The sequence below is a fragment of the Ambystoma mexicanum genome, chromosome 9 (assembly GCF_040938575.1).
Source record: "Ambystoma mexicanum isolate Mex_15411 chromosome 9, UKY_AmexF1_1, whole genome shotgun sequence".
Classification (NCBI taxonomy): domain Eukaryota; kingdom Metazoa; phylum Chordata; class Amphibia; order Caudata; family Ambystomatidae; genus Ambystoma; species Ambystoma mexicanum.
Genome location: NC_090931.1, coordinates 800723070 through 800747335, shown reverse-complemented (window position 1 = coordinate 800747335; position 24266 = coordinate 800723070). Strand labels below are relative to the sequence as shown.

General features: G+C 46.2%; 1 protein-coding gene across 1 annotated transcript in view; it reads right to left on the bottom strand.

Annotated features, from left to right (window-relative positions):
• PFKL (phosphofructokinase, liver type) overlaps window positions 1–24266 on the bottom strand; it is a 697584-nt gene that overhangs the window by 210801 nt on the left and 462517 nt on the right. The window contains exon 15 of the mRNA XM_069615767.1: window positions 7771–7858. Coding sequence (XP_069471868.1) covers window positions 7771–7858 — 88 coding nt within the window. The remainder of the gene's footprint in view (window positions 1–7770; window positions 7859–24266) is intronic.

The following is a 24266-nucleotide window of genomic DNA, read 5'->3' as shown; positions in this document are numbered from 1 at the left end:
AATCACAAAGCACCTCACAGACTACAAAGCTCTGAATATACAACCAGTCGTGGCGAGATTCGCTGAGGACACCCGCCATTGGAGCTCCCTGCCACTGACTGATGGGCAGAGCTGCCCTATTCAAAATGATCTCCCTTCCCAAGTTCTTGAATGTTCTGCAAAATGCACCGCTGCATATCCCACACCAGGAATTCCTCAAAATAGACCGTATCCTCCGGAAACTGCTTTGGAGTGGAGGGCCCCCGCGGATCGCTCTTTCCACCCTTCAAAGATCTGTCTGGGAGGAGGGGGGGGGGAAATCGGGCTGCCCAGGCTGCAAATTTACTACTGGGCCAGCCAGATGGCGGTGGTGAATGACATGCTCCATGGGGAAAGGAACCTGCCGCATATCAGAAGGTTTAACACCAACAGCATAACACCCCTGGAACTTCTATACTGTGGCATGGGCCGCATCTCAGCTCCTACCATGGAAACACACATCACCCAAATCTGGGCGGAAGCACACATGCATGTAGGCTGGGAATCGAAACTGACGCTGCCCCAACCATTGTGGAACAACAGGCTTCTCCCCGAGTTACAGAAACTGCCGAAATGGCCCACCTGGGCCCAACGTGACATCACCAAAGTAGGAGACGTAATAAAAGAGGAGAAATTGGTCCCCTTTGAAACACTGCGTTCGGAATTCGCCCTCCCATCCTCAGAAGGATACCATTATACGCAACTGAAACACGCACTGCACGCCCATCAACAGATCATTATGCACCCCGCTGGAGCGTAACATAGTCCAGGACCAAATAAAAAGAAAAGTCACTTCAACCATGTATAACGCAATCACATTCTTTGCTATACCCAAGCTCGTCAGCTTGAGGGCCAGGTGTGAGCGAGACGTTGGCCCTCTACAATCGGAAGACAGGATGGAAGCCTAGATGTAGCCTCGTGAGGCGACCATTTCATCGAGGCTCCGACTGGTCCAACTTAAGATCCTACATCGTATTTGCTATCCGAGAGTGGCACTCTTCCGGTGGGGCAAGGTCTCGGACCCGCGATGCATACGATACAGGCGCGAGGAAGGAACCTTCTTCCACATCAAATGGGAATTCGATGAAGTACAGCAACTATGGCGGAAATGCTGTGACAAACTGTCCAGAGTCTTGGGCAAGCCAATACAAAGGGGACCAAAGCAACTCCTGTTAGGGATCTCCGATGAATGCGACCTGACCCGGTATGAGAAACTGCTCTGGTCAACCGCTACAGCGATACTAAGAAGGAACGCTGCGCAGCTATGGGGATTAGAAAGAACACCTAGTTATGATCAATGGATCACGGACGTGGACATCTATGTAACAATGGAGCGCAAGGTATATGCAGCAAGGGGATGCCCGCAGAAAGCAAGCAAAATCTGGCAGAGATGGGAAGACGATGGATAAGCCCCCGAAGCAGCGTCACTGGCAATGGGAGTGTTACGAGCAAGGTGCCCATGGACTGGCGGGCCTAGCGCACGGGGACTGTGTCCTGTGTTCCCTCATCAAAGACTAGATGGTTCAAGGGGCAGAGGCCCCTCCCCAATTTTGTTTTGACCCCCCCCTTATGGTTTACCCTCTGTTTCTTCCTTCCCCTGCAATGCACAGCGTTATGTGTAATGTTTATGTATGTGTGGAAAATGTAAAACATTTTTTGATCAAAAAAACAAAATGGGGAGTTGATGGGATGCCAGAGTTTGTGACCCAGGGCACCCAAAGTATCCCATTTATGGCTGTGACAATGCATCAAAAATAAAGAATTAGAGTATGCAACAGCAGTGCAACATCACACAATAGGCCTATAGAGAATTGGAAGATTGCAGTGTTGTGGAGCTCAAATGGTTTCTCCACAGGCCCAAATTCCAGTTCCAACCACTCTGCAAACACAATGTGCTGGTAAAGAGGACTCTTGGGTACTGTGACAAATGGAACAAGTTCCTTAACTGTAACTGTTGTTTTCCAGCATGGGTCTGGCATGGATTCACATGCTCATGAATATTCCGTCAGGCTGGGAATCCTCGGTTAAAGAAAAACCATTTCACTTTCACTTACAAACTATTTCTCCTATAAACCAATTACTGTCCTCTGGGTCATACTGCCCCCATCCAATGACGGTCCTTTTCCTTAGCCCCTCCTTTGGCAACCATCTTCAAATTTGGTAAGCACGTAAAGTGGCAGTATGACCAAAAGAGCTGCAGAGAGGAAGGAGGGCGGGTTTGCATGTGAATCCATGCCAGACATGCTGGAGGTTTCTTCTCCAGCATGGGGTCTGGCATGGATTTGCATGCTCATGAACAATGAATACACAGCAGTACAACAACATTACACAACCACAGTAGGTGGCAAGGCTCAACAGAAGCAATTCACTCTTACTTCTGGAACAGACCTACCTCAAGTGAACAGGTTGCGTAGCACTTCTTAGCTGACTCGGGACTCCTCCCTGGAATCCCTGTCAACGCAGTAGAACTTTGCAAAGGTGTGCGTGGACCTATGTAGCAGCCCTGCAGATGTCCAGCAGGGGCACACCACTTCGGAACACCGTAGTCGCATCGATCGCTCTGGTCGAGTGGGCTCTCAGACTGCCGGGCAGCGGTCGGTTCGCCAACCGATGACAGTGCATGATGCAGCCGGAGAGCCACCTTGAGATGGAAGCCTTGGACAAGGCCTCCCCATAGTTCACAGGGCCATAATTCACAAAAGGTTGTAAGTGCCCCTCTCTAGAAAGAAAATGGCATGATAACCTGTTCTGTGTTTTTTCCCCACACCTTGAGAGTCCACAGCCATCGCTTTTTGCTCACTGTAAACAAAGGAGGAATATCCATTTGCATATCAGTCTTTGTGCTGCCTACAAGGGCAGTCCAGCACCGAAATACTAGGCAAAAAAACAACAGAACAGGCTATCATGCCATGTTCTTTCTAGAGAGGGACACCTGCTACCTTTTATGTATTTTTGCAAGGAAAGTAACTAATTCTCTATACTTGGGCATTCTGTATTATCTGCATTCTGTATACAATTTCTTCTAACGAGCACACACTTCTGGCAAATGTACTGTAAGCTTTCTTTTTTTTTTAATTGTTTTAGCTGAAACAAGTCAACATTACAATTTTCTTATTATACAAGATTACATGGTAAAAAAGGACGAATTACATAACTTAAAATATATCAAGTTGATTACATCAGAAGAAAAAGAACAGTACAAATTAAAAGAACAAATCACATCAAAAGAAATCAAAACAAATCAAATCACTGTATACAATTGGAAGAAGGTTGCAAAACCGAATTCTTCGATTTCAGTCTTCTGTGTGTCTCTAACTCTGGGCTACATTTCAAAAATCGGATAGTACCAATTCTCAGAGATACAGAGAGACCCGACATAATCATAAGCCACAAGGTGTCCTTGGATACATCGCTGTGTTCTTTTAGCGGGGATTTTAAGTACAGTAATCATCTGTCACATACAGCATTACATTCAGTCAATATATGATTTAAAGTTTCAACTTCTGTATCACTTTTGCACAAACGGCAGATGTTTTCCTGTGACGGAGTGATTTTACGCTTTACTTGTACTTCTTGGGTTGGCCAAAGATTTAATCTTGTTCTCAAAAAGTCGTATCTATGTTGCATTGACGGTGATTTGATCATGTAAGATTCAGCAAAACTGTATTTTTGGTGCAAAACGACATTTCCATCAAAATCTTTATATTTAAGACGGGTAAGTCTATTCCTTCCCCAATCCCATTGGAACAGTTTAGTCTTGACTCAAATAGGGTTTTGTAAAAGTAATTCAATTGAAGAATCGGCATAAGAAATAGCATTAATGACTTCCTGGTGCCATTTTTCAGCAAAAGTATCCTTGGATTGCAGAAGGTAACGGGCCAGGGTCCCTAATGGCATGTTTGAGTCGTATGCTAAGATACATTTATGAAACAAGCTTATTATTTGCCATAAATAGCGGCTGTATAATGATGTTAATACTAATTCATTGCGAATAAGCGCAATTTGTGTACAACCAGGCAAGCATAAAATACGCCTCCAAAATTTTGCATCGAATTTTTCCCAAACAGATTCTAATATAATAGGTAGAGTCTCAGAACCATATAGTAGAATTGGGGTGAGTTTTTGTTTGAAATATGTCATAACCGAAAATTTCCCAAATTTAGCTTGAATTATAATGGATTGTGAAATCATTATATTCAACTTAGTCTTCCATCTGGACATCTGTGCTCTGACCATAACGTCGGAAATAGCTACACCCAGGTAAATATATTCATTAACCTTTTCAAGATTTGTGCCCTGTAAGTACCATTTGTAGTTCCTGCATTTCGAACGCTTGGGTAAATTACACAACATTACTTTAGTTTTTTCAAGGTTGATTGTTAAAAGGTTTTTATCAACATATGCAGACAGGGCATTAAGAAGCTTTTGTAGCCCTGTAAGCTTTCAACCACTAATAAATCATGCCTCTTCCTAATGTTAATTCTCACATGAATTGCCGAGCATTGAGGGCTAGCAAACACAGAACACAACAATACATTAATCATGTGCATTAGTCCAGTCAGTGCCTAGTAAAAGAGAAGTCTTTTTGTTCTTTTTGGTGTACTAGTTTTCCCATTTACAGCAATCAAAACCCTTCAAAAGTAAACACCTACATTTGGCTGAACCACTGACTGAGGTTTGTGATAAAGAAACTAGGAGTAACTATTTTACCCACAACACATGCACACCGTGTTAAGCAGAAATGCAGGCAGAACCCCCTCGGAACACTACACACAATTAGGACTACAGATGTTAGCCAAACCAACCTTTGGTATAAGTCTGTACCACAGTTTTTGGTAGCAAGCTGAGCAGCCAGGCTTATCTCAAGAGTGAATGTGAGCAGTACAAGTAGTTACAGAGGAATTTCAATCACAGTGGTTCAAACAGACACTTCTACTCAAGGTTTCTTGGTAAAACACTTATTAATTTATTACACAATAATTTAGAAAACATTTCACTAGGTGGAGGCAATTTATTATATACCAATACAAAACCCTACGATTTTGAGACAGTTTGAGCTCCCCTGAAATAGGAGCCAAATGGCAGTTCAGGTATTTAGAAGTGAGCAAAAGGGACAAGTTAAGTCGAATAGATCACATATACTTTTTAGACAGTGCAAATAGTTTCAGTTCAACAGAAGAGTTCAATTCAAGTCAATAGGCCAGGCCTAAGCCAATGGGGCAGTGTTCTAGATAGGAAAGAGCAGTTCTGGTATCAAACGGTAAAGTCTTTGCAAAAGTTCTCAGAAGTAATTTAGGCGAAAAAAAATCATCATATCGGGTCACAAGCTGATTAGGCCTGCAAGTTGGGAAAGTTGCACAAACTTTCACTGCAAGAGTGGCGTTCTCTCAATCGGGTTAACACAGTACCTTAATATGAAGAATAAAATGCAGCCGACGATGTTGATTCCTGGCAGGTCCTGCAGATCTCACTGTTCCTGAGCCTCAATCGTGGGGACTAAAGGGAGGACATCAGGGGACTCCTGCACTGCACCGGATCATCAAAAAAGCAAACAAGATGGATCACTTCACAAGCACACAAGATCATGTCCCTCTCCCTGGTTAATCCTAACCAGCCTTGAGAATGGTATCGAGATGGCTTACGAGTTGATTGGTCCCACCAACTCTAAGGGAGAAGTCGTCCTTGAAGGGGCTTCTCTGTCGAGATGAACTTGGCAATTCGGACCTGAAGCAGGGCTTCACCGGGCAAACCAACGGTCCATGAGTTGCAGCACCCATCCTCTTCCAGCTCTTCTTTCGTTCCAGTGGTCAACTGCTTTCCAGTCCAAGAGACTCGCCTTTTAAACAATTCGCTCCCTTTCATTCCAGCCTAGCTGTCACTCACCCAGCAGGGTGGCTGTCCTTGCCGGACAGTCAGCCAGCCAATCACGCCACAGTGCATTTGGGTCTCCTAGGATACTAAGCACAGGGAGTTTCGGGCACATCCCTCACTACCTGCTCACCCCAGACACCCAGACACCAGAGGCGGTCTTCAGTCCTGAAGCCTGCCAAAGGCATACGTACAAAGGGACCAAACCTGGTTTGGCGCGCAGAGACAAACTCTAGAAGGACCTTTCCAAAAAGAAACGGCAAAAAAGAAGACCAGGGCCTGTTTAAACAAAGGGGCTTAAGGCGCCATCTTGAAAAACATGGTTCCCATGATTTTTATCTACCGGAGTTCACGGTCGGGAAAAATCATAGTAGTTTGTTGTAAAACTACAGGCACCAGCCGTTTCAATAGGAAAGGGTAGCATTGGACTGCTACATGAGTATTTAGACACAGGGGATACTATGTAACCCCTCCAGCACTCCATTGTAAGATGGTGTGTGCTCTGTCTAGGAATTTGGAAAGACTAGTAAAGTCAGTTTCACTTTACATTCTTTGGGAAACAGTAGTTTTTCCCAGAGAAGGCATTTAAACCTTTGGGAAGTCTAAAAGCCATCCCTGTGCACTGAGGTTGCTGTGTAACCCACATGAAAAGATGATGACTTATGGGAGTTATCTAAAACTCCATAATCATAGAAAGCAAACAGTATTAAAAGTACAAAGTCCCAAAGGTCAGCAAAAGAGCTAGGGGACTCTAAACTAGAGAGGAATTAACACATTTATGAGAATTCTCCCCAACACTCTGGATGAGGTGCTGAAATGCTACCAAGCCTATTTTCCCCAGGAACCCTACAGTGATGATATACACAAGGCACAAACATTTCTATTTGCATGAGTGGGGCGGTCACTGAAGGCCCCAATGCTGCCAGTCACTACAGAGCGTGTTCCATGCAGTTCATCTGCAGCACTCACCAAAGGAGCGCAGTTGCTGCTCTTCGCTAGATATCTTCTAGTATGCTGATTATGGGCACAGCTCAGGGCTTTATGTCCAACATGGTGAACACTCAAGCTCAGTTCTATTGCTGGGAAAGTTCAATTTTTTCAGTTCTAATTCTGGTACCTTTGGGCCCAATCCCATGTAACTACCTTGACCTGCACATGGGATTGGTGGATATTCAGGACCGTGTATGGTGATGTGTTCTATGGCCTTCCTCAGACCCCAACTCCTGGTACTAGTCAAGAGGGTCATGGACGTAATAGATGGTCCAGAGGCCTGTGCTCTTGCCAAGATGTTAACAAGTGTTGCAAGTAGTTGTGTGCCCGGCCCCTGGAGACAGTTTTAGGGGTAGTTGATGGTGCTTTGCAGATTCCGAGGGTTTGGGCCACAATATCTTCTGCTCGGGTAGGGCGATTATCTTCAACCAGAACGATAAAGGCTCGGAGGTGGGAAAGAAGGGCTTAACTATACAATTGAAATATACAGCGGAACAATCTGATTAGATTAACCATAGTGCTGTCAGAGAATGCAAGAACACATTATCGAAATAAACTTGTATCCTCTGATAAATGAGTAGCCGTACATCCCAATCAAATTTGGTTGGTCAATTACAAAAGTTCAAGGAAGCAATGTCAAATTTAATGATATTGGAAATCTGCTTCTTTAAAAATTGGATTGGGAAAAAAAATGGAATGAGGAAATCTATATAAAACAAAAAGTGCAACAAACCAAAATCTTCATTTAAAGTATTTTTGAAACAAAATGCACTACTGCAGGATGTTGAATTATGCATTTTGAAACTTTACAATGGCATATGTAAGCTTCACAGGAATCAGCTGGCTTGTATAATTTAGATATGACTTACAAATAACTAATGTGGGAAAACTCACCTCGAACCCTCCAATGACTAGAAGAGCCTGAATATTGAATGTTCGAAGGTTTTCCACTATCTTTGCCAATCGGGTCTTGGGAAGCGTTCTGCAAAACCAAAAAAACTATTAAAATAGAGAACTCTTAAACTTCTTTTGAAGATACATTTCAAAGCCACTTGTGCTCAAATACAAATGCACCGGGAAATGCACAGTACATATAGATCACAAAGACCTTCAATGGTTAATCCTCCCCAAAACAAATTATAGTGTAATTAATCATATTAAAGATTAATATTGAAGTGTACACTGTGGTGAAATTCCTAGTCTGAATCTGGGGATTGCGAGGTTTGAGGAAAGCTGGGGAACAAAGGTGGTCATTGAGCTGGAGAGCAAAGGGGGTAGATGGTCCCCAATCCAGAGAATTATAGGTGCTCTGTGTTTGGTGTGGGGATGATTTCTTCATCACCCTCCCTTAGTCCCCATCACATGGGGAAGATATAAAGACCACCGTTGGGACAGTTTTCTAAAATCCACCCACAGGCTTTAAAACTATACCTTGAGCAATGCAGAAACTCCAACTCTTAGTATAAGGCTGTAGCACCAGAGATATTTGGTAACAAAGACAAAGCAGCCAGGCTTATTTTAGGAGGGAGAGATGGTTGTAGATAGGTACAAAGAAATTGTAGTATACATATAGTCTGTTAGCAGAATTGCATGCAGTACCCTCTGGGACCACCACATACAATTAGGACTACAGGTGTAAGCAAAACCAACCTTTGGTAGAAGTCTGTACCACACAGTTTTTGGTAGCGAGCTGAGCAGCCAGGCTTATCTCAAGAGGGAATGTGAGCAGTAAAAGAGGTTACACAGAGGTCTTACAATCACAGTGGTTCAAGTAGATACTTGCACTCAAGTTTTATTGGTAAAATACTTATAGATTTATTACACAGTCAATTAGAAAAACATTCACTAGAAGGAGGCAACTTAATATTATACACAAATACACTTCAGCACAAAACCAAGACGGAGTAAATTAGGCTCCCCTGAAATAGGAGCAAAATGGCATTTCAGTCACTTTAAATAGGAGTACAAAGGCACAAGTTAATAGAATAGATCACAAATACTTTCTTAGGCAGTGAACATAGTTTTAGTTCACTAGAGGACAATTCAGTTCAATAGGCCTAGTCCAAAGTCAATGGGCTAGTGTTTTAGATAGGAAAGAACAGTTCTTGTAGTAAACAGTAAAGTCTTTGCCAAAGTTCTCAGAAGTAGTTTGTACGAAAAAGAATCATATGTTGAATCACAAGCTTATTAGGCCTGCAAGTTGGGAAAGTTTCACTAACTTTCACCACAAGAGGTAAGTTCTCTCAATCGGGTTGGCACAGTACCTTAATATGAAGAAAAGATGCAGCTGAAGACATTGGTACCAGGCAGTTCCTGCAGATCTCACTGTTCCCGAGCCTCAGTCATAGAGGGAGGACGTCGGGGGACTGCTGCACTGCACGGGGACTGGTCCAACAAGCTGGCAAATGGAAGATCTTCAGTTTGAATAGCTGTCGTCAAGCACACAAGCTGGTGTCCTTCTCCCTGGTTATAGCTAACAAGCTCAGAGAATGGTATCCAGGGGGCTTATGAGTTGATTGGTCCCACCAACTCAAAGGAAGAAGTCGTCCTTGAATGGGCTTCTCTGTCGAGATGAACTTGGCAATTCGGACCTGCAGCAGGGCTTCACCGGGCAAACCAACAGTCCAGGAGTTGCAGCAGCCATCCTCTTCCAGTTCGTCTTCGGTTCTTTCATTCCAGTGGTCGACTCTGCCTTTCAAGCCAAGAGACTCGCCTTTTAAACAGTTTTTGCCCGTTCATTCCAGCCTAGCTGTCCCTTACACAGCAGGGTGGCTGTCCTTGCCGGACAGTCAACCAGCCAATCACGCCAGAGTGCATTTGGGTCTCCTAGGAGACTAAGCACAGGGAGTTTTGGGCACCTCCCTCACTTCCTGCCCACCCCAGACAGTCCTGAAGCCTGCCAAAGCCGTACAAACAAAGGGACCAAACCTGGTTTGGTCCGTAGAGACAAACTCTAGAAGGACCTTTCCAAAAGGAAACTGAAAAAAGAAGACCGGGACCTGTTTAAACAAAGGGGCTTAAGGCGCCATCTTGAAAAACATGGATCTCGCAATTTTTAGCTACCGGTGTTCGCGGTCGGGAAAAATCATGGTAGTTCATTGTAAAACTACTGCCAACAGCCATTTCAATAGGAAAGGGTAGCATTTGACTGCTACATGACTTTTTAGACACAGGGGATACTATGTAACCCCTGCAGCACTCTACTGTAAGATAGTGTGTGTTGGGTCTAGGTATTTGGAAAGACTAGTAAAGTCAATTTCACTTTACATTCTCTGGGAAACAGTTTATCCCAGAGAAGGTATTTAAACCTTTTGGAAGTCTAAAAAGACATCCCTGTGTCACTGCACTGATGGTGCTGTGTAACACACAGGAAAAGATGATGCATATGGAGTTATCTAAAACTCCATAATCAAACACAAGAGTAAAAAACACTTCAAAATACATGAGTGGGGAAAAAAAGGCACACTCTTTCCAGGTAAAAAAATCAAGTCCTCAAAATCCAGCAAAGTTGCTGGGGGTCTCCAAGGTGAAGGGCATTAGCACATTTATGAGAATTCTCCCCAACATGGTCCAAAGAAACACTGATACACTGGTCTATTATAAAAATAATGGTTTATTTTATATAAAAACAGGCAAAGAATTCTTTACAAAGCTAAGTGCTATTATCATTCATAAGAGAATGCATTACTTACCGTAAAAGCATTTCTGATGATTGTATCTGCTTAGATTCACATGCTGTGCATAGGTCCGACATCCAGTGGTCACTGCGGAGTATTGCATTTTGTTTTTCGTAGTCGAAAAGGGGACGTCGACAAGGCGTGTCTGAAACACTATCCCTATAGTGACGTGCGTTGTACCCACAATCCCTCACGCGTCGAGGTCCCTCTGTTTGTATTTTTCTGCCCTGAGGGAGCCTTCTAGACGTGAGTGAGTACAGAAAAGAGAGAGATATATAAAGGAAGTCTATGTTCCTTCCATCCGAGCGGGGAGGAAGGGCGGGCGCATGTGAATCTAAGCAGATACAATCATCAGAAATGCTTTTACGGTAAGTAATGCATTCTCTTCTGATGTTTGTTAATCTGCTTAGAATCACATGCTGTGCATAGACTAGCGAGCAGTACCCGGAGTTGGCGGTGGGTTATGAGAAGGAACAGTAGAGAAAAGGTGTCGTAATACTGCCTGTCCCACCTGGGAGTCAGATCTAGAGTGTGTATCTAGACAGTAGTGTTTTGTAAAGGTGTGCACAGAACTCCAGGTAGCCGCTTTGCAGATGGACTCAAGGGGAACATTTGCAATGAATGCTATGGATGCCCCCGTGCCTAGAGTAGAGTGTGCTCTTGGCCTAAAGGGCAGTTCTCTCTTAGCAAGAGTATAGCAGAGAGTGATGCATTGAACAATCCATCTAGAAATAGTGGATTTTGAAACTGCATCTCCTTCTCTTCCTGCTGCCACCGAGACGAAGAACTGATTAGTCTTCCTCAGTGGTTTGGTTCTTTCCATGTAGAACATGACCGCTCTGCGTACATCTAGTGTGTGCAGAGTCCTTTCTTCCAAATTGGAAGGATTTTGAAAGAACGTTGGTAGTTCTATAGATTGGTTTACGTGGAATTTAGAAATAAATTTCGGAGCAAACCTAGGGTGAGTGCGTAGAACCACTTTATCTTTGTGAACTGTAACGAAGGGGTCTAGAATAGAAAGAGCCTGAAGTTCACTTACTCTCCTGATGGAGGTGATAGCTATTAAAAAAGCAGTCTTAAGCGTGAGGTGTTTAAGAGATGCTTTGTGCATGGGTTCGAATGGAGAGCCCATGAGTCTGGTAAGTACCACATTAAGGTCCCATCCGGGAGCTGGGTCAGCTATCGGGGGGTGTATTCTCTTTACTCCCTCCATGAAGGCCTTTATAACAGGGATCCTCCACCACGACACTTTGAGTTGGGAAGTGGTGTATGCAGAAAGTGCAGCTAGGTGGACTTTAATGGAGTTAAACACTAGACCTGAATCCAATAGGTGGGTCAGGTATAGGACCACATGTGTGGGAGAGCAGTCAATAGGGTTGATGCTTTTACTCCTGCACCAGATGACAAATCTTTTCCACTTGCTAGAATAGCAGTGGCGAGTGTTCGGTTTTCGGGCTTCCCTGAGGATGTCCATGCATCTTTGCGGGAGTTGTAGATGTCCGAACTCTATGATCTCAGGAGCCAAGCTGCTAAGTTCATGTTCTGGGGGCATGGATGCAGAGTCCTGCCTTTGTCCTGAGACAGCATGTTGTACGGGCAGGGGAGTTTTACTGGGGGGGATAGAGACATCTCCATCAAGTGAGCGAACCATGGTTGTCGTGCCCACATTGGGGCCACTAGTATCATGGTCACTTGTTCCTGGTGCATCTTGTGCACCACTTTGTTGAGAAGGGGAGTCGGGGGGAAAAGCGTAAACAAATTTCCCTGACCATTGCATCGACAGACCGTTCCCCTTGGATTGGTTCTGGGGGTACCTGGAGGCGTAACTTAGGCATTGTGAGTTTTCCAGGGTTGCGAACAGGTCTATTTCTGGGAATCCCCATTGTGTGAAGACGTCGAAGACGATGTCTTCGTGCAGGCGCCATTCGTACTCTTAGGGCAGGGGGAAATCTCTGCTGAGACTGTCTGCTAGCAGATTGAGTTCCCCGGGTACATGTAGTGATAGTAGGAACATGTCCTGTTTGAGAGCCCACTTCCATATATTCTGGGCCAGCTTGGACAGGCCTGGAGAGTGGGTGCCCCCTTGCTTAATACATGGCTGTGGTGCTGTCTGTAAGGACCATTACTGTTTTGCCTTGTAGGTGTTCCTGGAAGGCTCTTAGCGCCTTGAACACAGCTAGTAGCTCCAGTAGATTTATGTGTTTGGATGCTACGTTCGGAGTCCACACTCCGTGAGCAGTCTGATGGGATAGGTGCGCCCCCCATCCTGTGAGGGATGCGTCTGTGGTTAGAGTGGCTTCCGCCGCGGGTGTGGCAAAGGGTTTCCCTTTTTCCATGTTTTCCTTTGTCCACCACCGTAGCGAGAGAACTAAGGCCTGCGAGACCACAACTAGATCCTCCCATAGTCCGCTGGCCTGACACCACTGGCTGTTGAGCCACTCTTGCATTGGGCGCATGCGCAGGCGCGCGTGAGGTACCAAATAAATACACAACGCCATCATTCCTAGCAAGCGCATTGCTTTGCGTACCGTCACCTCTCGACCGGTTACATATTGAGGGATTTGAAACAGCATGTTTTGGACCCTCTCTTTGGAGGGGAAGACGAGGCCGTCCTTTGTTTGAATTAGAGCCCCTAGGAATTGTTTGATTTGACTGGGGTCTAAACTGGGCTTCTTTTCGTTGATGGAGAAGCCCAACTGGAACAAAAGGTCTACTGTCTTTTGGTTATTGGAGAAGCATGTTTCGTAAGAATCCCCTGTTATGAGCCAGTCGTCGAGGTAAGGGTAAACTGGGATGGACGACCTGCGCAGGTGGGCCGCTGCCACTGCCAGCACCTTCGTGAATACCCTTGGTGCTGATGCTATGCCGAAGGGTAGCACTTTGAACTGGTAGTGTTTGCCCTCTATCATGAACCTGAGGTATTTTCTGTGCGCTGGCAACATTAAAATATGAAAGTATGCATCTTTCATGTCCAATGTTGTCATGTAATCTCCCTGAGAAAGCAGTGGGATTACTTCCTGTAAGGTTACCATACGAAACTTTTGGGGTTTGATAAAGTTGTTCGCTGGGCGCAGATCTAATACAGGGCGCATGGTTAGATCCTTTTTGGGTACAAGGAAGTACACTGAATAAATACCTTCCGTTACCTGAGATAGAGGCACGACCTCTATGGCTCCTTTTTCCAGTAGTTGTTGTACTTCTTGGAGAAGGATGGCAAGATGTTCCGGTGTCATGCGACGTCCCCTCGGGGGTCTGTAGGATGGGGAACTGTTGAATTCGATACAGTATCCGTGGGCTACGGTGGACAGTACCCAACGGTCTGACGTTATCTCCTCCCATGCAGGAAGAAAGGATGTTATCCGGCCCCCGACCGGTGTTGCATGGGAGGGGACGCGAATCTTCGCGTCACTTGGAGTTGTTGGGGGCTTGGGAGCCTCTGGGGGTGGATCCCCGACCCCTCCCTTTGCCCCGGCGTTGTCCTCTTTGGCTGTACTGCCCACTATTGGTTTGGTAATTGGTGGCAGGGTATTGCTGATGTTGATTTTGTTGTTGGTGTTGGCGTTGGCCACGAAAAAAGCGTTTGTTGCCATAGCCGCGCCTGGTAGTGGGCTTAGAGATCTGGTCGAGAGTCTTGATAGTGTCGAACTCTTTTTTAGCCATCTCTAGGGCTTCATCTACCGCTTTTCCGAAGAGGTTAGCGTCCTCGACAGGTTTATTTATCAAAGACGCCTGTGTCTCTGGTTTAAAGCCTGAGTTGCGCAGCCATACATGGCGCTTTAGGAGTATTCCTTGTACCAAGGAACGTCCTGCTGTTTCTGCCGCGTCCAGAGAGTTTTTAACAATGCTCTGGTTCACTTGGGTTCCTTCGCCAATAGTTGACAGTAGGCGCGTACGTAAAGGCTCCGGTGCTTCCTCGGCGTCTTTTCGCAGTTTGGCCCACTGCGCGTCTGCGTAGCTTGCAAGCAAGGAATTGTTGTTGGCAATTCTTGCTGAGAAGGCAGCCGAGGAAGTAACCCTTTTTGCAAGGGCATATAGCCTCTTGCCCTCCTTGTCAGGGGGTGCCTCACTCGTGGAAAGTGGTACCCCTGCCCTCTTTCTAGTATTAGAAACCACTAGGGAATCAGGAATGGAATGTCCCCTAATGTAGAGGGGGTCTGAGGGTGAAGGAGTGAAAAGTTTTTCAATCCGTGGATTGACCCCTCTGATCATAGCGGGAGTGGACAGCGAAGGTATGATCCTTCTCTTCACTGAAGCGAGGAGTGGAATGGTCTGGCTGACCGGGGGTTTTTCCTTAATCACTCTTTCCACAAAGTCCAATTCTGGAGAGAGTTCCCCGGTGTCGAGTTCGAAATGCGCTGCTGCTCTGCGCAACAGTGCATTGAACGTTGGCTGATCGTCAATTGGAGACGTGTTCCTAACTGGAGAATTGTCCGGAGGAGTTAGGTTTATGACATCAGTGTCGGAATACACTGATGGTGATTGCCAGGGGTGTGAAGGTCCCTCTTCTGGGTTAACCCCGAAGCCTTCTTCTATAATGTCTGTTCTGTCTTCCAGACATTCCTCCTGGTTCTGTTCTTCATTGTCCATGAAATCATATTCTTCCTCGAAGTCTTGCTCCTCCCCAGTGAGGTCATATACATCTTGGAAGTCTGAGGCTGTGTCCTGCTGGGGATCGACTAGCCTCGGATTTTTGGCCCTGGGGTCCTCCTGAGGCCCTTCTCTGGTCCTCTTGTGTGTTTGAGAGGCCTGGGTGCTCATGAACTTTTCCATCCTCTCCATACAGAGGTGGAGTCTTTCCATAGTTTCATGGGGTACCCCAGAGCGGTCTGGCGGGGGAAACATAGGGTTATCTAACTCGAAATGGCTCGACCTCTCCCAAAGCGTCGAGGAAAGTGTCCCATCGCCCTCCGAAAAACCTTCTGGTGTGTCGGGAGACTCCCTGCCTGAAGGGGGTAGTCCCTGCTTCCCTTCGGGCTTTTTCGGCGTATCCTTTAATTTATGCGTAACGCTCGACGAAATCTTCGGCGTACGCTTTTGGGCGTCGGCTACAGCGATCCTTGCTAAGCTATCGGCGACTCGCTTGTCGGCGACTCGTTTGTCGGCGGAAGCTTGAGTTTTCGACGCTATGGGTATCGAACGCTCTACGGCGGTCTGCGCTTTCTGTTGATGCGCACCGGCCGATGGTTTGGTGGCAGCGCCCTTGTTTGCCGAAAGCCCAGTCGCAGGTCGCGGCTGGGGTTGCGAGAGGGGCTTCGAACCCGAACGGTCCGAGGAGGCCGCCGGTGGAACCTGCGTCTCCTTGGGCGCCGAAGGTCTTTTCGACTTTGTCGACGAAGAGCCGTGGGTTGTGTGTTTATGTGGATCTTTGTGTGCGTCTGTGTCGCCGGGGTGTTCATCCCCATAAGCAGGGCGTGAGCCGAGCCCGTCGGGGCCGGGGACAGACGACGAAGCGCGTAAGCGCTCCTTAGAGGGGGTTTCGACTTCCGTAGCGGAGGTCGTGGTATCGCGTTCCTCGTCACTGTCGGTGGTAGCAGCGGCGGGTGAACCTTCGGCCTTCGACATCGCGTAGGCCGCCCACCTTTTAACCCTTCGGTCTTTTAGAGTTTTAGGCTTAAGAAGCCGACACGCCGCGCACCTTTCCTCCTTGTGATCGAGGGGCAAGCAGCGGTTACACCGTGAGTGCTTGTCCTTCCAAGTGAATTTGCCTTTACAAAGTGGGCAAAACCTAACGGTGTCCTCTCCATAGCCGAGGCAATAAATCGCGATACACACCCCAAGGGAAAGGAAGGGGAAAGGGAAAGGCATTCTCAGAAAAGACCCAGAGATGTCCCACGACCCCACTCTCCCTACTGTATATGGCCTGCGAGGCCAGGCCACGTGTTCGGCAGCGCCGAAGGATTTCTTCCGCTCGACCCTCCGTCGAAGATTCTTTTCGGCGGAGAACAGCTTACAACTGCGTCGAGGGAGGGATTATAAATATTAGAGAAAATACGACCAGGGGTCGAGGAGTTGCAATGTCTCTCGAGGAGCTCCGCGTGAAGCCGACCAGAAGCTGGGCGGAAAAAAACAATCTGAGGGACCTCGACGCGTGAGGGATTGTGGGTACAACGCACGTCACTATAGGGATAGTGTTTCAGACACGCCTTGTCGACGTCCCCTTTTCGACTACGAAAAACAAAATGCAATACTCCGCAGTGACCACTGGATGTCGGACCTATGCACAGCATGTGATTCTAAGCAGATTAACAAACATCAGAAACAGAATTATAAGAACCAACACAATACTTAGGGTATAAAAACCAAAGTATACACCTTATTTAGAAGAGCAGTATGCAGTTCAAGGCGAGTAAAACAATGATATACATTTAGAATGGCAGAATGCTAGTCATGGGGAATAAAGCCACATTAGTAGACTTTTAGAATTACAGAATGTAATTCAAGGGAAGCAGACCCTATTGGTAATAACAGTGTTATTGCTGGGCGTGCCTAGGCAGCACGCTATGAAGTCGTGTCTGCCGTGAGCTCTGTACTAGGGCACCCTATCTGCAGATATTGGACTGATTTATGATTCTCGTTTCTCCTTATCGCCGCCTACCATGGTGTCCCCAATAGTGGCGCTGGTCAGGAGGAGGAAACCATAGGAGAGGTGATTTTATCCCCGGCAACAGCACGGCTCTGAAAAGAAAATGATTGCCCATGCATCTGGGATGGGGGCGCTGTACCTCCCCAATAAGGCAACCCACGGTGGCTGATAAAAGAGGCCCCTCCTCGGCAACCTGCCCCTCGCCAGCTGTACTGTCGCCGTAATAATTAGGGTGACTGCATATACTTCCACCCGGCGCATCGGCCGACATTCCCCTGGAATATGTGGTGGACGGATCACTGGCGCCTAAGCAAGCGAAAAGGTGAGGAGCGGTGGGGAGATTCATATCAGAATTCTGGCAAGATTGTTCCCCTGGATGGCCCCCTTGCAGCCAGTCTCATGAAGAGACATTAGCACACAAGCCCGGGGGACACGGAAGGCTCCAGCAGAAACAGCCCCAGAAGGCTAATCGCTGAGTCTCTGAACAGAGGTACAGGCCTGGGGGAACGGCTGCACCTCGCCCACACTGCTCTTACGGGCATAACTATATTACCACCCGGCATCTCCCTCCCCCAGACAAAGTCCTTCTCTTCACGCTTAGTCTCCTGCAACTGACCCGGGCCAGCCCACATACGCTTGAGCCACTCAATCTACTTCCTCAGCACCTACGCAAGAGCCTGGGGGGGGGAGGTCTCAACAGTGAATGGATTGGCAATGGAGGTGGCGATTTCCCTCCTCATAGCAACTCCCCTGGGGTCCCAGACCCCCCAATACACCATCTCTACAAGAATTTGTGGCATATGTAAGTGCCCTCTTCAAATTTTTGCTTGATCTCCTAAGGACCCATCGGGTCTAATCCTCAGCTCAACGACGACGCAATCTGCTGCCGGACGTCCTCTCTCAAGTGCACTTTTTTCATAAAAAGGAGGCGATTATGTCCGCGGCTCGACGATCAGAGCCAGTAGTGTTCCCGGGGGCTACTCTCACTCTATTCCAAGATATCTCACCCTACAGTTCGCACTACATTATTGACTCAGAAGAAGCAGCCACCAAACTGATGGACACGGATAAAGTCAGAGAGTCCGAGGTTCCCCAATTTGTGCCCAACCACAGAGATAAGAGGAGGAGACCCAGATGGCGGCACACCTCTGCATCTCTGCCAGTGGGACCGAGACCCGAGGTGGGTTGCCCGTGCATAAACACCACCCCTCACCATACTCCCCCCACACCCCCCCCCACCCCTCTAACCCCGCTCTGAGTGACTTTCCTACAGCTGGCACGTCACATTGCTAATAACACAAGAAGTGGGAAAGAATTCTCTCCGGGACGGCTTGGAGGGAAGTCATCTCAACACAGGCTCTCTGTAGCTCAAAGTGGGCCATCAAATACACAAGCCCGGCTCCTCTTTTGGCTTTCTCCTTGCCACAGGAAGCAGAAGAAAAGAGTCAACACAAAGGATTGGGTGCCCTGAGCAGATGACACCCTTTATGGTTGACTGTATGTCATTGGTTGAAAAGTTTCGCCAAGTTCTTGGATGCCCAACTTTGTTTTACCTATGTTTAGGTTTAATTTTGACAAACCCTTATTTGAACTGTAACACACTGTCGGGGGAAATCAGGTCAGGGACAAGCAAAGATTCATGCCCGTCCCCGGGGTGGGGGGCAAATACTCAAAGCACTATGGGAATGCCAGAACGGGCTATCGATGGTGACTCCTGATCTTAACTGTCTTACCCTGAACGTGCAGGGTATACATTCTCAGCTGATACACAAGGCACACTTAATTCCTCACTCCTGTTCCTTCAGGAGACCAATCTCTTGCCCTCAGACTAATTCCGCCTCAACAATAAGCTGTACCCCACTACGTTCTGTGCCTCTAGCAGCTAGAACAAACTCAATCGCCATCTTGATTCCCAAAGCTACCCCTTTGAAAATGCTGAACATTTTGCGAGCTGGGGAGAGGTACATTATGGTGGTGGCAATGTTTTATGGAAGGAAAATAACCCGGATATCAATTTATGGCCCAAACGCCCAACAGGAAGCATTTTTCGCTTCTTTTTCAAGGACCCTGGGGGAGTTCGCCGTAAGGAAAGGTTATTTTGGGCGCGATTTCACCGCAGTGGTCAACCCCCTAGTCGATAAATTCCTACCCGCCACGGCCAATGAAATTACATAGCCCTAACCACATTATTACAGGAGCACTCACTGATCGAGGCCTGGTGCTTCTTCCACCAGGGGGAGCGTGACTATGCTTTCTTCTCAGCAGTCCAAAAGAGGTTCTCTAGACTGGACAGGTTCTTTTTCTCCAACACCCTCATCCCATAGGTAACGGGCATAGAGATTCTCCCAAAAGCTTTATCAGATCATGCCCCTCTAATGCTCACGATGACCACGCTCTACCCAGACTCCCTGCTCAAGTCGTTATGGCACCTGAATTACTCTCTACTGGAGGATCCCGGGGTTCGTTCATGCATCTCTGATGCAATAAAGAATTACTTCCTGGACAATGACACCGAGAGATGGAGGCCGACAGTCTGGGACGCCAGGAAAGCGGTCATTCGGAGCCACAATATAGACCAGGCAACGGTGCGGGGGAAAGCTAGGAGGCTACTGCAAGCCAAGTTGGAAGGGGCACTCCGAAATAAAAGGGATAACACATAGGGAGAATGGGTTGTGGCACTCTCTTCAGGACTTGCGAGTAGCACGGAAGGCCCTGGAGGCATACCATATGGGGCGCGTAGCACGCTCCTTCTTGCTCACAAAACAAACTTTTTATACAAAAGGGAATAAGGCAAACTATTAGCAGCAAAACTAAAAAAAAAAAAAAGGAGCCAGGCGCAACTACATAGAAGCACTGTGGGATGTTAATGGGAAGCGCGAGACATGAGTGGAGGGTAAACTCTGAATTATGCAGGACTTTTTCCAGGTACACTCGGCCGCACACCAGGGTGACCAGCAGGCTATGCAGGACTTCATACACAACTCACACCTTCCCCAACTCTCTCAATCCCTTCCAGACCTTCTGGAGGTCCCATTACTGACCAAGAGGTTTCACTGGCAATCCAATCTCTTCCTCCGGGGAAAGCCCCAGGGCCCGATGGCTGCACTAACATATTCTATAAGATATTTAGCACCAAATTGGTCCCACATCTGACTAAATTGTTTAACTCCTTTTTCTCCCCCGGGGCCATCACACATACCATGCCAGAATCAGCTACCATGCTAATCCTGAAACCAGGGTGGAACCCGATGGAGTGTACATCCTACCGCCCAATTGCCCTGCTCAATACTGATGCAAAGCTCTTTAGTCAAATTATGGCGCGACGCCTTGGTGAAGTGCTCCCATTGCTAATTAATAACGACCAGACCGGCTTCATAAAAAATCGCTTGGCCTATGACAACATCCGCTGTGTGATCCGGCCCATGACAACATCCGCTGTGTGATCGATCTTATTGCCCTGGCTCCTCAAATCCCGGTAAAGCCATTATCTTTGGATGCCCACAGAGCATTCGATAATATGTCCTGTGACTACCTGAAACTGGTAGTTCAGGGATTTGGTTTTGGCCCACGTATCACCAAACTAGTTTTTGCAAACTTTCACTTTCCAACCATTCGCCTCAGGATTAACGCTCAATGGTCTGCCCAGATACACCTAGGTAAGGGGTCTAGACAGGGATGTTTTGTCCCCCCCCCGGTCCCCCTAGCATTCGCTCTAGCTATGGAACCTCTGGCCCAAAGGGTTTGGTTTCAACCCGACATCCAGGGATTTAATTATGGAGGGGAATGCCACAGACTGGCATTACACGCTGATAATGTGCTATGTTTTCTAAAGGACTCGCTTACCTCCCTCTCGGACCTCACAGACATGTTGGTGTGGGAAACATTTATCCACTCAGCAGAGTTCCCCTCCATCTCCAAGCTGCATTTCAGCACTTACCAGCAGAATGGCTGCGCTGGCTCCTTTGAGTACCATTGCCTTGCATCAAAACTGAGTTTTGCAGCTACAAAATGATGGCTGCACTGTCTTTGCCAAACACCTATTGGGCAAGATGGAACAGGGAGCACACTGAGCAAGGCTGCCAGCCAGTGTGTTTTCTTACATGCACCAAGGAAGAGAATTGAAAAGTAGCGCTGCTTTGCTGCTAGCTCCACATTTCCTCTTGAAAAAGGAAATATTTGCCGTTTAAAATGATGGTGCCCTGATGCTCTGTTTTATCTATTCAACACTACACAGTTCTGATCCAAGGAGATCCAGCTGTGCCCATCCACATTCAGATTGTGCTACAGCCAAAGAAAGCATTATCACTGAATGACAGTCTGTCAGGCAAGATCTGGGAAATCACTAGAAACTTTACTCTCAGCCATATGGAAAACTTTTTGCTATAAAGTGTCAAAAATAAACCCTTCAAAAGATCTCCTAGCCATCTGTGAACATGTCGATTTCATTGGACATTTGCCTTGAACATACTGCTGTGTAAGAGAAAATTACTAGGGCTGCAAACAATGTATGGAATCCAGATGGGAGAGAAAACCGAATTTGAAGGGGGCATCCCAGCAGAATTCACAGCGTTTCAAAATCTGCTTTTGCAAAAGAGAAAAATGCCTGTTTTAAGAGCATAATGTGATTAAGGCCATTTTCTTGCCTAGAAATGTAAGGGGGGTTTGGGTAAAAATCGAAGTGATTTTTATTTTAATAGACGTGCTTTGAATTCACAACAAAGTAAAATAAATAATTAAATGCATTGGCTGTACTGGGGAACCAGTGAAACAGGGTTCCTGCTAAGTTACATGGACATTTGTGTGCTGGCAACAGGAGTGTCCTTCCCCCAAAAGGAGCCACAATGAATTTCTGGGACGCATACGTGTTACTTTCTGCCCTTGGAAACTTTCAATGACTAAGAGGAAGAATCTCACACCCCCTCAGAATTTGTGGCTGGACTCCAGCTTGAAAAAAATAGAGTTCCAGGACACCTATGTGTTACTTTTGGAAGTGACACCTACCATTCACTGAAATTGAGAAACTCCATGGCATCCCTGGGCTAAACTGACATTTGGTGGTAGCCTGGAAAAAAAATGTCCCAGTTAGAGGACAAAGGCCAGCCCATTTTGGCTCAAAGGCTATTTAATGAATAAACTTTAAAGACTGTTAATTCTATAACCGGACAATGCAGTAATGTAAAAGTTTTAGTCTAAAGGTAATTTTCGTGGCTTTCAAACAAGATATTGTAGCTGTCCATAGCATGTATGGGACGTAAACGCCAGGAGAATGTGAATCATGGGAAAAGTACGTATGGTGGAATGTTAAAAATTAATGGAAATGTGCCCTATGATAATATGTATACATGCTTAAAATTGTGGGAATTTCGATGAAGCGGTTCCCACTAAAAACCGTGAAAAACTATTAAAAGGGCGAAATAATGTTGTACAGGCCTGGGAGTGGAAACAGCATGTTCTGTATCAAATATGCAATTTGCCTATCTAATTTGCAAAAGTGCCAGAACTGTATAAATGTGTGATTTATGTTAAGATTGATTTTAGTCAAAAATGACTGGGGCATGGCTTTGTACCTCATAAAACACAACCCCATAAAACTGAGTCCCCTCCTGGAGGGGGCGGCCAACATAGGCTGACCTATCCGGTTCTTGGGGGTAGGTCTAGCTTAGTCCTGTCCAACAATAAATCCTGTGAGTCACCCACCTTATAAAAAGAAGAAGCTGACAGACATGATCTTCCCTGAATTTGCCAGCTCCTGCGTATCCAGATATTCACCATCTATCTTGCCAGATTCCAGATTCTACTGCCAGGCCAGAGCATAGCTGACCCTATCCAGGCAATACCATTGATCCAGAAACAACACTAAAAATCCCAATAACCAGGGGGGAAAGCTGTGGTACTCTTTTGGGAGTATCCTATGACCAGACCAGCTTTTTGCCCTACCATCTGCATGCCAGCTGTACCCTTGTGATCCAGTGATCAGAAAGGCCCAACTGTTTGCTGTTAGGAGTGCCCGCCGTGGTGTAACCAGAGCCTTTGAGTCCAGAGCCCAGTTGGCTGTCGCAAATCCCAATTGCGGATTGTGAGTATTTCCCCATCCCATAGCACCAAATAGCCTACCCCATCTTGATACTTTGTCTTTGTTCCACTCTCTAAGTAATCCTATCCATACCCTGATAACGTGTTTAAAACTGTTTGAATTCTCTGTGCATCCTGTCCTTGATTTCATAGTGTTAGCTCCATCCTTTCACTCACTTCTGTCTTGTAAGTCCTTAGCAATATTTTGATTAAATAAATGAATTCTCCCTAAGAAAAGAGGCACACTGCGTGAAGCGTTACAACTGCAGCGTACCTTTTCTATTCATGGGTGGCGTTCCTCTTTTCTAGCCATTAAGTCTAGTGTAAGGGAAATGTGTCTTTCTTTCCAAACTTTTTCTTTTTAACTGCTTTATTTTACCAAAACCGAATTTCTCTCGCCTTGAAAATCTCATCCAGTTCTCCAACTATAGATCACTCTTTCACTTTCCTATTGTCCATGTGATGTGCATCTATCACCTAGCCTAATAACTGTATTTTAGCCGGTTTTTAAAACCAAAAACGTTTTGACATTTAAAAACTGCAAAAAGTGGAAATGCAACTTTTCAACGTGTGATTTTGGCTGCACTGTGTTCTTACTTTCAAGTTGCTTTTTGAACTGTATGCCCTTTGTTGATACCTTGCCTTACAGTTGCTAGTGATATTACATCCCTGATACTGTGATAAATCAATCATACCTCTTTTATTCAACGGCTCATTAATTTAATTATTTGTCAATTCCGAGTGTCATTTTATGCAATTGCACAGGGTTTTAAAATCTTATTTGGTGAGGGAAGGTTGGAATTTAATTCTTTTTGCTGCCTAATATCCCTGATCCATTGCTGCTCCTTTCTATCCACTCAAAATTCGAATAGGAGTTTGGGGAGCATTGCAGTGGGAAATCTTAACTCGGGTGCTATCTACCCAAACAGTATAATTGCTCCTATTCATTTGTGCTTTGGATATGTTCTTGTAGAAGGTCAACCAAGTGTGTTTCATTAGTTTACATTGTAATTATCACCCCATTGGTGATTGCTGCCCAATATTAAAATTGTGTGATT